General features: G+C 42.5%; 1 protein-coding gene across 2 annotated transcripts in view; it reads left to right on the top strand.

Moving 5' to 3' along the window:
- The window catches only part of Poc1b (POC1 centriolar protein B), a 106,030-nt gene that overhangs the window by 45,339 nt on the left and 45,644 nt on the right, over positions 1 to 15,047 (top strand). For both annotated transcript variants that reach the window (XM_052166066.1, XM_052166065.1), the window contains exons 7-9: positions 1,733 to 1,866; positions 4,130 to 4,198; positions 5,032 to 5,181. In XM_052166066.1, coding sequence (XP_052022026.1) covers positions 1,733 to 1,866; positions 4,130 to 4,198; positions 5,032 to 5,181 — 353 coding nt within the window. The remainder of the gene's footprint in view (positions 1 to 1,732; positions 1,867 to 4,129; positions 4,199 to 5,031; positions 5,182 to 15,047) is intronic.

Genomic DNA, 15,047 nt, shown 5'->3' with positions numbered 1-15,047 from the left:
TTACTTCCCATTACTCTACAAGCTACAGCGAGATATCCCAAACACTGCTACTTTTCTGTATGCCTTCTATCCATTTCCTACAGTTACTAACACACAAGTAAAGAACTCAACCATTCTTGTCATACTGGCAAATCCCCAAATGGTTTAAAGACTCCATAGTGGCTCAGAAGACAAGGCACATCAGAGCTGAAGAAAGGGCCGGGCTCAGGCGCACTGACTGCAAGAGCTTGAAGCTTGGCTTTCGGGGCCTGAAGAGGCCAAGCGCTCACTCCTTTCTCCACATCACCAAACCTAAGCAGAAAGCTGCAGGACACAGCCAGCGCGAAGAGATAAGAAACGTTCCCGGAGTAAAAGTGTTTCAGCAGCTGTGTGGAGCCACCAGCCTGTCCTCTCTCCATCCGGGCTTGGCTAACTTGAATGGCTGAGGCCAAAAAAGCATCTTTGATCCTGGTTCAGCTCGTTGTAATGAGAGATTTTTTTTTTCCTAGACCTTTAAAGAGCAATTTTTAATAAAAAGCATTTGGTAACCCTAACAAATTTGTCCATAAATTGAAATGATAGTAACTGAATCCATTGTTGCCTACAAATTAAATTTTAAGCAAAGTGACCTCAGTGACCAATGCCTTTCATCATTTATTTAGATGCTGAAGCTCTCAAACTAAGTTTTTACAAGCTGGTGAACACTGTAATGAGAAATTTTAGGGTAAAAGTTTGGGCTCCTAATAGCTCCTTTTGGCCACACATTCCCAGTATCCAATTAAAGAGAGGAAGAGTGCTAAAAATCTGAGTGAGGATTGTTCAGTGTGACCACACTGGGACGAGGAATAGATACAGGCTCTGGGGCTGTGCCTCCCACTCCACCCGTCTTTCCAAAGGGACTTCAGAGCTGACTTGGAAACTGTGAAAAACAAAGTTTCTGTGGGAGTTTTCAGTCTCTGGTTGTCTGCACGATGTGAGAATCAGAAGTTAATGTAAGCCCAAATGGAGAGGAATAACTGAAGTGGAGGAAACAACTTCCTTCCGCGTGGCGTACGGAAGCCAAAAGAGATGGTTCTCCTGGTTTATGTTAGAGATATATTAAAACCGCATTGTCACACGTAAAAATACCAATCAGTTCTTCCATGCATTCCATGATTCTGTGTAGCAAATAAGTTAGTAAATCTGCACACTAGTCCTAATAGGTATCATTAGTTCTTTCATTTTAAAGATAAGAAAACTGACAGAACCAATTAAGACGTTGGGACAGCGTGGTGTGTAAACACATAATCCTTTAACCGTTGTGCTGGACTGCCTCCTACTGGAAGGACGGTGGCCGAAAAGCAAATCCTTCACACTCGACACTCCTTAAATGAGCTGATAGTAATTAGCTGTTTCTTTGATAATATAGACAAAACCTTTATAGCTGTGCCCAGTGAGATTCTCTGTATGAGACACATTTTCATTGCTGAAGTAATTCCATCTAAGTTTCTGCAATGCCGTGTCAGAAGACAGAGCTTGCTTTGGTGAACCATGCTGCCTTTGCTCATAGGGAAGATTCTGCCTCTGACTGATTCTTGTTTTCACAGTAATGCTACTGACAAAAGGATGGGTTCAAATTCAAGAATTATTGTCTGAAAATTAATGGGGTCATAAAGATGGCCAATGATGTTAAATTATAATTATGATGTTGAAGGTCCCTTGACATACAGAAACCATCGTTTTCTGATTTTGTGTTTTTTTTTCTATAAATTAGTTCACAGCTGCGGTGTGAACTGTCTGTCCTTCCATCCGCTGGGAAATAGCCTTGTCACTGCCTCTTCTGATGGAACAGTTAAGATTCTGGATCTTATAGAGGGAAGACTCATATACACACTTCAAGGACATACGGTATCAATACTGAGATTTCTGTTTCCTAAATGATATATATTTCAATGTTCAGTTCATTTATTGGATATCTTTGTTATTTTTTAGTAATGATGTACATTTTTTTTTGCTACTCCTGTAATTTGATTTTATTTTACTTCTAAGTTTTTAATCTCTAGAAGCAATTCTTAAAAATATTATTTACTGTAACTCTTCAAGACCAATGACTGTAGCTATTCATTTACAAAATACTGCTGCAATCCCAGTACTACAGACTGCACTACTTGGAAGGTGGATACTTCTTATCTTTCCCCTCAGGCCTATGCTGGTTTTTCTCTGGTAATTCCTGTGCAGAGACTCACTCAGTGTTACCTGTACCAAGACACTCACTCCTGGCTCATTCCAAATATTATTTCTAGAACACCCATTTGTCTTCCAGATAAGCCATATTCTGTTTTAACAAACTTAGTGGAAAGCAAGATGGCGGTGTGGTTCTCATGTTCCGTATTCTTTTGTATTATTCCTCATTGGTTTAGGACTAAGGGAAAGGAGATGGGTGCATTTTAAGTCTGTAAACCCTTCTCTTGTGGGTAAATGTTCAGACTTATAAACTTTTTAGAACAAATTGTTTTTTCCCGCTTTAGGTGCCACTGGGAATTTTCTTTTAGGTGAGTTCAAGCTCTTCATACCTCAGAATAGAATGGGCTTTGTGGTCTTTCTGCCCGTCTGTCTGTCTGTCTGTCTACTGCAGGGTTAGGGTGAAGCACAACCAGCTCAGTCCCACGAAGACACATGCATTCAGTGCAAATAAACACAATCGCTCACCGTGGCCAAGATATCAAGTAATACTACATAATTAGGAAAAATGACAGAGCAACATGTAGGAAAAACATTTAGCAGCACTTAGAAAAACACTGCACATAGATTTCTCATCTAGAGGTAAAGTAACTGTGAAGCTACAACAACCTGAGTCAGTAACGGGGTCCTGGTTACCTTCGCTGTGATGAGAAGCCCTGAAAAGCAGCTAGAGAGAGAAAGGACTTATTTCTGGTACAGGTCCAGGGCACAGTCTCCATGGAAGGGAGGTCAGGCGGCCTGAGCTGAGGCCAGCCTGTCACTGTGCATTGGTTGTCTGGAAGCAGGAAGAGAGTCAAATAGAGAAATAGAGCAACAGAGACACAGACACAGAGAGAAGGGCATACAGACAAGAGACAGAGAGAGGAAAGAGAGACAGAGAGAGAAGAGGAGAGCAGAGAGAACCTGCATGGAACCAGGTTATAAAACTGAAGCACACGCAGAGCGAGGGAAAGCCTTCACAGGCCTCCATGGAGCAGTCCCAGGCCTCCACAGGCCTCCATGGGGCAGTCACAGGCCTCCACAGGCCTCCATGGGGCAGTCCCAGGCCTCCACAGGCCTCCATGGGGCAGTCCCAGGCCTCCACAGGCCTCCACGGAGCAGTCACAGGCCTCCACAGGCCTCCATGGGGCAGTCCCAGGCCTTTCCAGAGAGCACTGCCAACAGGGGCGAAGTGTTCAAAGATCGGAGCCGCTGAGGGCTTTCACATTCAAAGCCTAACACAGGGTCTACTTGAATAAAGCAAAAATGTTTTCTCCAAAACTTTGTATCCCCATCTTAAAAAATGAACAAGTGTTACTGTTTCAAGATGAGAAACAATTTCTGGTATCTTGGTGGACTGAGAGGTTATATATATACCTTGATTCTGTGCAAAGTACGGATAACCAAGTTCTCAGGAGTCATTTCATTATAAGTGTCTATCTCAGGGCATTTCACTAACTTCTCCACAGGCCTGCAACTCTTCTGTGTATCCCAGCTGCTCATCCCCATGGTTGCAGTGCTGTCTATTTTACTCAACAGCTCTCCTCCTGTGCCTTGTCTCCCTGCGGCCTGTATCAGAAGAGCTCTCCGTAGAGCCTGTTAAGGCAGCAAATGACCTGCATTTGTATATTGTTGAGTTAATATTAGTAATTGGTTAAATACAAGCCAGGACGCTAGAGAAGGGTTAACAAACTCTCGTCAGCTTACACCTGAGCAGGCTTTCTCTTGGAAGAAGAAAGGGGCCGTTCCTTCTTTTGCTTATCGTCACTTGATGGCCTTCTCAGAGACCTGGGCTGGCTTTCCAGCAATTCTCAGTCGCCATTCCCTGTTAGCGACTGGGTGTGTCCATCAGACAGTAGTCCCAGCATGGGCAGCAGAGGGAGCACTCAGTCCTGTTGGCCAAGAGGAAGCAGCTCTCAATACTTTCCCCTTTATCTCCCTCATGTCTCAGGGGCCTGTCTTTACTGTTTCATTCTCAAAGGACGGAGAGCTGTTTACATCAGGCGGTGCAGATGCACAGGTTAGTACACCTTTGACTGGACTGCAAGACCTGATTTGTGTAAAGAAGGCTTTGGTCTTCTAGGATGCTTATTGCTAGCTACTTTGTTTGTGCTGAGATGATTACTGGTGGGGTTTTTTTATGTTAACTTAGTCACAGGTCTGTTGTCACATGGTTCCAGTTGAATAGATTTAAGAATTTCTTTCTTGCTATGTTTTATAATAAATACTTCATTTAGTTGACACTGGATGCCCAGTTTCAGTGTCTTTTTACCTGAGTTAGTGCCTAAGAGTCTGTCTGTATGTCTTTTCCTCAAATATTGAGCCTCCTGAGGTAAATCTGTGTTTACACAAGATGACCAAACATCATTCATAGCCAGATTATTAAATAAAATGAATGGTTAAATCAAAAGCACAGTATGCGGCTTTGTTGAGAAGCAGGGAGAAATATTTGAATTTGTAAATTATTTACCTAATAAGAATTTGGGGATTTTGGGTTTGCTTTGGGCTTGGGGGATATTTTGAGTCGGATCTCACTGTGTCTCAGTGACTGGCCTGGAAGTCACCGTGCAGACCACACTGGCTCCAAACATACAATGTCCCACCTGCCTCTGCCTCCCAATACGTGTCCTGCCACTTACAGCTCAAAATGGGAATTTTAAGTTGGGCATAAAGACAGTTCAGAATGCTGAATCTCCCTGACATGCTTGAAATATTGAAGCCAGTGACAGGCATGTGTGTCGCTACACACAGCCATTCTGACTGTTCGGGGCAGTTCTAGATTTTGATTTTTTAAAAGTCAGTTCTGTTATTTTTATGTGCAAGTCAGTAACTTCGACATTCTTGGCTCTACAGGTGTTAATATGGAGGACCAACTTCACTCAATTGAATTATAAAGATCCTAAAAGAAACCTCAAAAGACTGCATTTTGAGGCCTCCCCACACCTTCTTGACATCTACCCGCGATCACCACATTCCCATGAAGACAAGAAGGAGACCATTGAAGTATGTTGTGTGCATGTATCCTACATTTTTATGGTCGTGGTAGGGCTGTTAGTGAGCCCTGTGCTTAAAATTACACTGATGTACATAAAACCCAGCCCCGCACCCGAATGGCAGCAGTTAGAGAAAGTCTGTTATTTTCACCCATAAAATAAAGCCGTTAAGTGTGCAGTAGTGTGTGCTAATGTGACTCTCTGTTAGATTCATTTCTAGATGGCTTGGAAATAGAGCTTAAAGTTATGTTGGCAGTAACAGAAATGAGAAATTAAATCCAAGGCTGCAGAGTGAGTGTGTTTCCCAGCTGGTCACTTTGGGGAGGTGGCTTGATGGCCATCATGAGAGTGGGGCCAAAAGGCAAAGAAATATCCTTATAACAACTGTTGCAACAGGTTTCCAGAGACCTTCTAGAGCCAAACACGCAAACCCACCTTGAACATTTTAAAGAAGTATTTATTATTACATTTAATAATTGAAACCATTTTATTGCATATAACTATATGCAAATGTATATACTTACCTTTACAGGCCTGCCAGATGGCTCCCTGGGTAAAGGCATTGCCACACTAACCCTGACACGATCAAAGCTCAGTCCCTGGATCCCACGTGGTGGAAGGAGAGAACTGACTGCCACACATTGTCGTCCGACACAAATACACACAGGCACACAAGTACACGTTCTCACACACACACACACACATGTGCACACACATGCCTAAATGAATAATTTTTTAATAGTTTATCTTTCTGGGAATGGTTTAATTGGAGTCTCACTTATATAGTACAGTGGCCTTGATCTCAATAACACTCCTCCTGCCTCAGTTTCCCTAGTATGAGGATCACAGCACAAGCCACTATTGGGGTTCTTTTACAGTTATCAGATGGAAGACCTGTGTTGATGAATTACCTCATTTCAGTTTTAAGTTTTCTCCCTTCAAAGAAAAATTCATTTTGCTTGGTCCTTAGCTCATGTTAGGCTCTTAGTCTGCCGCATATGATTCTTTTTTAAGTCTGCTTCTGTTCTAAAAGCTAATACCATAAATCAACAATTTTCCTGCTCATTTGAGGTTGCTTTTTTGTCATTACAGAGCTTTGATTTTAGAATAATTATTTTGATTTCTTCTTTTTCTTTTTCCCCATTAATTTATTTATTCATTTTACATCCTGATCATTGTATTTTCTTGGTTTGGTTTTTGCAACAAGGTCTCGTATACTTAGACTGGCCTTGAACCCCCTGTGTTTTGGGGGATGACCTTGAACAACTCGTCTTCCTGCCACTGCTTGCCAGGTGCTCTGATAACAGGCTTCTGCCACCAGTACCCCCACCCAGGTGCTGACGGAGCACAGGGCACAGCCTACATCACTCCGGTCCACCCTCTCCCCACCCCCATCGCTTCCGTGGCTTTGGTTTCATCACTCTCAGTCTTTCTCAGGTCTTTCTACTCCTCTCACTTGAAACAAGCATACCTATGGGTGTTTCACTTTCTTTGCTGGTTTTTGAAGTAGGCCTCTCAGTCCTAACTCAAACTGGCCTCAAACTCCTTATGCCCAAGTGCTGGGACTTACATGGGGTCGCCCTCACACCTGGGAGAGAGTTCTTAAATTGTGTCTAATCCAGCTATATTGGGGAATTTCTACTGTTGCTTCTTGTTAGTGGCTGATTTTCAATTATTTTTTTTATAATTTTTATCCTTTTGGATAACCGTTGGAGTATTAAACCACCTTGCTTTATTAAATGCTCACACTTATGTGCCCTCATCTGTGAGTGCATATGTGAGTGTGTGCCTGCGTGCATATGTGCAGTCATATGTGCATGTATGTATACATGTGTGTGATGCTGGAGATCCAGCCCAAGGCTTACTCTTACATGCCACAGTGACCCTCCCCCCACAGAGCTCCATTCCTAGCCCTCAATTATTCTTTCTTTCTTTGAACAAAAGAATACAATTTTTAAAAATTATTATGATTTCATGTGTATGGGTGTGTTAACTGCATGTGTCTGTGCACCATGCAGTGCCCTTAGAAGCCAGAAGAGGGTATCACATCCCTTGTGACTGGACTTAACAAATGGTTGTGAGCCAGAATGTGGGCACTGGGAATGGAAGGTCCTCTGGAAGAACAACCAGTGCTCTTAACCATTGAGCCATCTCTCTAGCCCAAGAAGAAATTTTTTTTCTCAGTTATAGTTGTTAAGTGTATTTGTTGGCCTTTTATGATCATATAGTCATACAAAGTAAATATATGTTTATTTTTATATTTACTTATTTATTATATTTATTTTTATATTTTTATTAAATCTATTATATTATTATATTTATTATATATTTTTTTCTTGACTATCCTTTTCTTGTGTTACCAAGTAGTGTGTTGATTTTTACTTTAGCATTTCTATAACTCAGCTGGGCTTGATCCATGTGAATTGACCACCCCCTGCCCTGTCATTTACCTGGCTCCCGGCCAAGTGCTGTGTAGTAGAGCTACAGGTTCTCAGTTGAGTGGGATTTCCCTGGCCTGGTGCTGTCCAGGCCCAGAGACTCAAGCCATTTCCTCTGTGATTTACCTTCAGCTGTGGTCCATTTTCGAGAGCTAGACTTTAAAATGTCAACAAGTTGACTAAATAGCTTGCTCTGACTCTTTAGCTGAGGGCCCCCAAACCAGCTCCTTTGTGTAGTTGGGTCAGGATGACCCAGGCTGCGCAAAGACACTCTTGGCTGTGCTTTTCACAAGTGCACTTACATTGCTATTAAAAGCTACCTTTTCATTATGGAACTAGAGGGCAGTTTTATGGCACATAATTCAGAGAATATGCCTGAACATTTTGCATGGCCCTGAGGAGGTTGACCTTGGGCCCAGTTTAAATCACCTGCAGGTACTCATAGCTGTCTGAGTTAACTGTCTGGTATGACTGACTTAGGAAAATACTTAGAGATGCTGAGCCAGAGAAGTAAAAGGATTCTGAGTGTAAACTGCCAATCATCTCGTTTTAAAAGAAGCTCACAAAAAAGCAAGATATAATGTTTTTTGTACAAAGCATAGTTTAGCATTATAAAAAAAAATCATTGCATGTTAAGTTATTTCTAAAGTCTTCATGTTAGCAAATATAGATCCCCTGAAGGAAGAAAAAACTTCTTAACTTAAAACTGAAACTGTCACATAGATGTGATATAGTTTAAGAGAGAAATAATGTGCTCACTTATGATAAATTATAATTTAAAATAGATCTTTTTCCATGCTTTAGGAATCTGCACTTCCATTAAAACTAAAAGTATTCTGTGTTCAAAATTTTTAAAAAATATATAAAATTATTTCTTTTTAACAAATAGTATTGAGGTAATTTCTCTTCTTTTTGTAGTAGCCATGAGTTTTAAGTTTAGAGAAGTATAGACTCCCTATGATTCATATCCTAATGTTTTTTTAACCTTCTGCATGAAATTGTTTGCCCTTTGCCAAGCCCATTGGCTTGCTAGCCATAACTGTTTTGCTTGTATGAAAGCATAAAGCCCATTAGAGTCTCTGCTGCTGCCAACCAGATGTAGAAATCCTTCCGTGACTAGAGGGATGGCAGCCAGATTGTTCTGCAAATCCACCAGAGGAAGCCACCAGAAAAAAGACACAGAGCATAGAAGCCCTGCTATGTGAACCCCCTCCGGTGTCCCCTCCTTGGTCTACGGACAGACATGTTGCTGAAGTCCTCCATCCTCATTACACTTAAGCGTGAGAACGCTGTCTTTCCTTGTTGTTGGAAAGGCCACGCCTATTTGCATGAATAGTAGTAGTTTGTGTCTACTTCTTCAGCCTGCCACAGAGAGAACTGCACCATGTGCTCCAGGAAGCAATGCTTTCCCTTCAAAGGGCATTCATACTACATGTGAATGGGGCTGGCCAGTGTAGTCCAGTCCACTTCTCTTTTGCATGTTTGGAGGGTGTGGTGGTTTGGCCCAGGGAGTGGCACTATTTGGAGGTGTTGCCTTGTTGGTAGGTGTGGCCTTGTTGGAGGATGTGTGTCACTGTGGGGATGGTCTTTGAGACCCTCCTCCTAGCTGCCTGTGAACCAGTCTTCTCCTGTCTGCCTTTGGAACAAGATGTAGCACTCTGGGCTCCTCCAGCACCATGCCTGCCTGGACTCTGCCATGCTTCCCACCATGATGATAATGGACTGAACCTCAGAATCTATAAGCCAGCCCAGTTAAATGTTGCCCCTTTTTAAGATTTGCCTTGGTCATAGTGTCTCTTTAGAGCAATGGAAGCCCTAACTAAGACAGAAATTGGTGCCAGGGACTGTGGTGGTGCTATGACAGGCTTGACCATGTTTTTATTTGGAAGAATGTGGATTTGGGGGACATTGGATTTAGAAAGCAGAGGAATGCTTTAAGTTGGGCTTAATGGGCCATCCTGGTAAGAATATGGACAACATTGGTGCTGAGGGATTTAGACTGTGGGGCACTTGCTCAAGAATTTTCAAAAGGAGAAGAGTGTTAGTATGTGCCTAGAATCTGTTCTTGTGATATTTTGGTGAAGAACGTGGCTGCTTTTTGCCCTTGTCTGAAGCTAAAGTGAAAAGATTTAGATTAATTGCATTGACAAAGGAAGTCTCAAAAAAGCCTAGTCTATACTTTATCCCGTGGTTCAGTCTTATAAGGAGTGTTTTGATCAAGCATAGCAAGTTTATAAAGGAAAAGTGCAAAATGTATATTTCAAGTAATAAAAGGGCACCAGAAAGTACAACGGAGCTAAATCCTGTGTTTGGGCAGATTAAGGGAGTAGCAGTTTTCAGGCAAGATTCCACCCAGCTAAACTTATTGTTTACTTGATTATTGTTTTCATCTGGACTCCTAATCTGAAATGAACTACAATCTAGAAATGGAAGATTTTCATCTGTATCTTGAGGAACCATGCCTGTGAAAAGCTTAGTCCCCGGCCTGGTGGTACACACATTTAATCCCAAGAGACAGAGGCAAGCAGATCTCTGAGTTCAAGGCCAGCCTGATACAGAGCAGGTTCCAAGTAGAAAAAGCTTAGGTCCAGGTGGTTGATACACACTTTTAATCCTAGAACTCTGGAGACAGAGGCATACAGATCTAAATTCCAGGTCAGCTTACACAGCAAGTTCCAGGACAGCCAAGCTTAAGCATAGAAAGATATAATGGAACAAAGGGAGCTGTGTTCCAGCTCCAACAAGCAGCAGAACTCACAGCTTTGGACATGTGGATCTGGCTTTAGAGTCAAGAATAGAAGAGACTACCGGGACAATTGATGCTAGTTAGCTGGCACTAAGAAATTAGCAGTGAGTAAGAAAAAAATCAGCATCATTGAAGTGACATCTTCTGGGAAGTGTTTTCTGAAAGAACAACGAAGCTGTGTTCCAGAGATATCCAAGGTTGTACCGCATGCTGCAGCTGGACTTGGTAATATGTAAGTATTATCCAGGTGGTACTGGTTTTGAAGATATGAAGGGGTCATGAAGAGCAGCTAAGGTTTGGCACTCTGAGAGGCCATGAAGGTGCAGTGCAGCCTCAGTTGCAGTTGATAGCCCAAGACTGAAGGGGTCATGCAAAGAAGTTGAGGCTTGGCACCATGAAGAGAGCCTATGGTAGGCTATTGGTGAAGCCTAGTTGCAGCATAAGACCCCAGTGTACTGGAGATGCCAGTACCATGGGATGACCACCAAGAAAATCAGCAGGAGTGGAGTAGATCATCCTGAGCTTAGAGTGCTACAGAGGGCAGAACTGGAAAAGTAACCCAAGTCCATTGGAGGAGCCCAGAAGATCATGTGTGGATTCCAGGCATTGGAACAAGAAGCTGTAAAGTTGATTCTGCCTTGAATACTCCAAAATGTCAGAGACATCAGAGCTGGAGACTACTTGGCATGGAAAGCTGCTAACAGGGAGTGGAACCAACCCAAGAAGTTTGTTGCAGTCATCGAAGCTGAAAGAAGTTGGAGGTCTGAAGGGCACTTTGGCATCAGACATGGAGACAGAGTTCAGAGTTTGCCCAGTTAGCTCTTCAACTTGCTTATGTCCAGTATTTCCTCACTATAACATTATGAAATGGTAATGTATATCCTGTGATATTGAAGGTATGTTATCAGCTTTTTATTTTGATTTTATAGAGGATTATAATTAAGCGATTAGATGAATCGCAGAAGAGTCTTGGAACTTTGGAGTTTTAGCATTGTTGAGATTCCTATAAACTATGGGATTTTTGGGGTTGGACTAAATGTATTGTGTATTATACTATGTTTAGGCATGCCCCCCCCCCAGACTCATATGTTTGAATAAACCTATGGGAGCCAGGGAGTACAATGTGGTGGTTTGAAAATGCTTGGCCCATGGAGTGGCGCTATTTGGAGGTGTTGCCTTGTTGGTAGGTATGGCCTTGTTGGAGGATGTGTGTCATGGTGGAGGTGGCCTTTGAGACCCTCCTCCTAGCTGCCTGTGAACCAGTCTTCTCCTGCTTGCCTTTGGAACAAGATGTAGCACTCTCAGTTCCTCCTGCACCATGTCTGCCTGATACTACCATGTTCCCACCATGATGATTAATGAACTGAACCTCAGAACCAGTAAGCCAGCCCAGTTAATTGTTGTCTTTATAAGAGTTGCCTTGGTCATGGTGTCTCTTTACAGCAGTGGAAACTCTAAGTCAGTAGGAAAACCAGAAAGCCTCCTAAGGAACCATAATAGATCCTTGTAAGACTAGGGAATCAGATAGTTATTCTAGACTTACCTTACAGAATATTAGCAGGGATAGCAGTTAAGTCAAAATCATTAATGAAATAATTATCTTGATTGCTTTCAGCTTCAAAATGGTCACCTGAATAGCAACATCATCTATAAATTACATATGAAATTCTATGTTACTTAGCAAGATAGAACAATCCTTTTATATAACTATTTTATGATAGCCTGACTATGATTTATTGGTGAAAATTCTGTCATGATGAATAGAAATCTTCAAATCTTCGATCATGATTTTACCTTAATCTGCTAATAAGGTTAAAAGCATTACCATTGAGGATGAAAATATCATTCATTGCCTGTCTACCAATTCTATATTTTAATTCTAGCTGAACGTATACTTATATTGTTTTGAGGTGCTTGCATGACACTAAGAAGAAGAAGAATACCTAAGCCTATACAGTATTTTTTCCATGACTTTACATCAGTTATTTAATAGCGCTACATTAAGTCAGTAATGTTTTTATACACATGAGAATTCAGGCAAGTAGATGTGGAAGCTAGTAGCTGGCAGTGCCCGAGCTGCAGCCCTGGCACCCTGGCTCATGCACAGCTCTGCCCATGTATTGCAGTGCTCCAGTTTAATAAGAGTTCAAATCTGGCCCGGTCAGCAGACACCGACATGTCTTTGCTGGAGGTCCTAGCTTTGAGGGCTCATTCCCTGCCCTTTGATAATGTATAGTCTAGGGAAACATTTCAGACTGTGTTAGAGGTGTTCTCCATCTCCTTGTGATGTAGGCCCTTAGGTCTGGGTGTGTGGGAGGAAGAGGGAGCTTCAAGATTCTATACAACCTTCTTGTTTCTAACTCTCCACTGGCCCCCTGTTCGGTAATGAGAGCCCAGCTCTCAAGCCGTTCCATTTCAAGGCCACTTGGTTTATGAGGCAGTGATTGTGTTTCAGCATAATAAAACACTATTAGCTTCATAAATTCCACACTTGTGGAACGTCGAAGATTTCCGACAGGAGGGGCCTATTCTTTCAACCTTTAGGTCTTAAACTTTCTGAGCAGTTTGTTTCAGGAGCAAAGCTAAGTTGGTGAGCTTCTTTATCCTGCACTAGGTGGCAGTAGAGACTACCATGTCTCTCTGGCCCCTCACCTAAGGCTATAGCAAGAACTCAGCCCAGGTGCCTCCTCTTCACAGGTTGCATGAGGAGGCGTTGGTTTTCTGCTGGAAAACGGCCGGAAGGAAGAGATGCTGGCCAAGAGGGCCAGCTGTGCGCCATCCTTCCAGTACACAGATCTGTCCCCCTTACTGTGTCTTATAGTTGGGCACCTCCACTGTCACACAGCAGGCTGGAGAATTATAAGATGTATTTCTGAAAGGACAGCTAGGGGACTGAGCATGGTGGCACACGCGCCTGTAATCCCAACACTTGGGAGTCAAGGGCAAGGGGACCGAGGGTGAGGCCAGCTTGCGCTGCATAGCCGTGGCGAGACTGGGCCCACAGTCAGAGCAGTGTCCAGTGTCTGTCCCAGACGGGTCTCTCTAAAGCACTTCAGATTCCAGCCTCATGGTTTTCCCAAATTTCTTTGTGATCTGGCCTTGTCAGCTCCAGTCTCTGTGTCGGTCATTTGCATCATGGCGGTACCTGGCCGGTGTGGAGGGAGCTGTCTATCTCACCCTGTCTCTCTGACTTGTTTTCAGAAGTGTATTTTGTTTTTATTTTTGTGTTGAGAAGCTGTGTTAAGCTGGCTTTCCTTTCTAAAGTCCTTTATGCTGAGTTTTCTTCTGGCCCTGAGTGTACCAAGAGCTGTCCCATCAGTCCTACAGTCTGGGTTCTCTTTGGCGCTCTCCTTTGAACTGAGGATGACTGCGTTTTATTTGGTTTGCCTTGGGGCCTTTGAATTTAGAAATAACTTCTCTCGGAGGTGGTCACCGATCCAGGAAATCATTCCCCTTTCTCTGTAATTTTACTACATACGTATTTTCAAATATATAATTAAATACTGTGTAGCTTTGAATGGTCAGAAAGTCTTGGGTAAATGGCGTTGTACTGAGTATGTTTTCCTGTAACTTGCCTTTCTATTTCATATAAGAAGCCTGAGATGTGTATATAACATTCACATGGTGTACGGAGCTGTGTTGTGTCTCAGTGACTCTACCTCACAGGCAGTCCCTACCTAGTGGAATTTATTATTGGTCACAAAGCGCCGTGCGCACTGCTGATGGTCTAGAGCTCTCCTGTATTTTCAGGGGTGCTTCTTGCCATTTTCACTTTTCCTGTGAAAGGAGCTACAGAGCACCTTCATGATGACTGTCGAAGGCTAACCCACTCGCCTATTAGGGTTTCACATCTGTAGATTTTTTTTTTTTAATGGGCTTTCTGTTTTCTACATTTCTGTGTATAAGCTTGTGTTCAGACTTTACATATCCGGCCCTTCCTGTATCCGGCATCATGATGAGCCTCACGGCGACACAGCTTTCCCACAGAGCCGTGATCACAGGCTCATTTCCCCGGTTTTTCAGATGCTGTTCTCTACCTCTGGATGGGATAATGACCGTAATTATTTGTTCTTGCTGCTTTTTGCTATTTGATCATCAAGTGTGGGTTATGCTTATATCCTGCCAACCCTTCCTAGCTGGGATCCGTGTACCTAGCCAGTTTTTAAAATGCTCCGTCATCCTTGTCTGTAGACAGATTCCATAGAATCTGACCATGTTTGTTTCCCACCTACACCTGGTCCTGCTTCCCAACCATCCACAGTACACTTTCTGTTTATTTGAAACTCTCATGGCAATGAAGACTTAGTCTTTCCCGGGAATTCCTGGTGGATTTTCTTCCGTTTTATAGTATTATAGTGTTCTTTTGAAACTGTCCATGTTTTAACTCCATGTTGAAATCTACTTGGGTTTGTGTGTTGAATGGGGCTCTTTGGTTCTCTTAGTGGGACTGAGGACTCAGAAGTTACTCTGTTTAGTTCTCCATTGGTAATCACTGCATTTTAAAATGAAAGTTTATTATTTCCTCTCTAATTCTTACATCTTAACATTCTATTTCTTTTTTTGTTTTAATGTACTGGCTAGGATATTTTCCTCATCTCTTGAGGTGGGTCTTTCTATTTTAATATTCCTCCGTAGGTGAATTTACATTGCTTTTAAACTGTAAAAATGACCATTTCTTGATTAAGGTCAACA

The sequence above is a fragment of the Apodemus sylvaticus genome, chromosome 20 (genome assembly GCF_947179515.1).
Source record: "Apodemus sylvaticus chromosome 20, mApoSyl1.1, whole genome shotgun sequence".
Classification (NCBI taxonomy): Eukaryota; Metazoa; Chordata; class Mammalia; order Rodentia; family Muridae; genus Apodemus; species Apodemus sylvaticus.
This window is presented reverse-complemented; position numbering and strand designations above follow the sequence as displayed.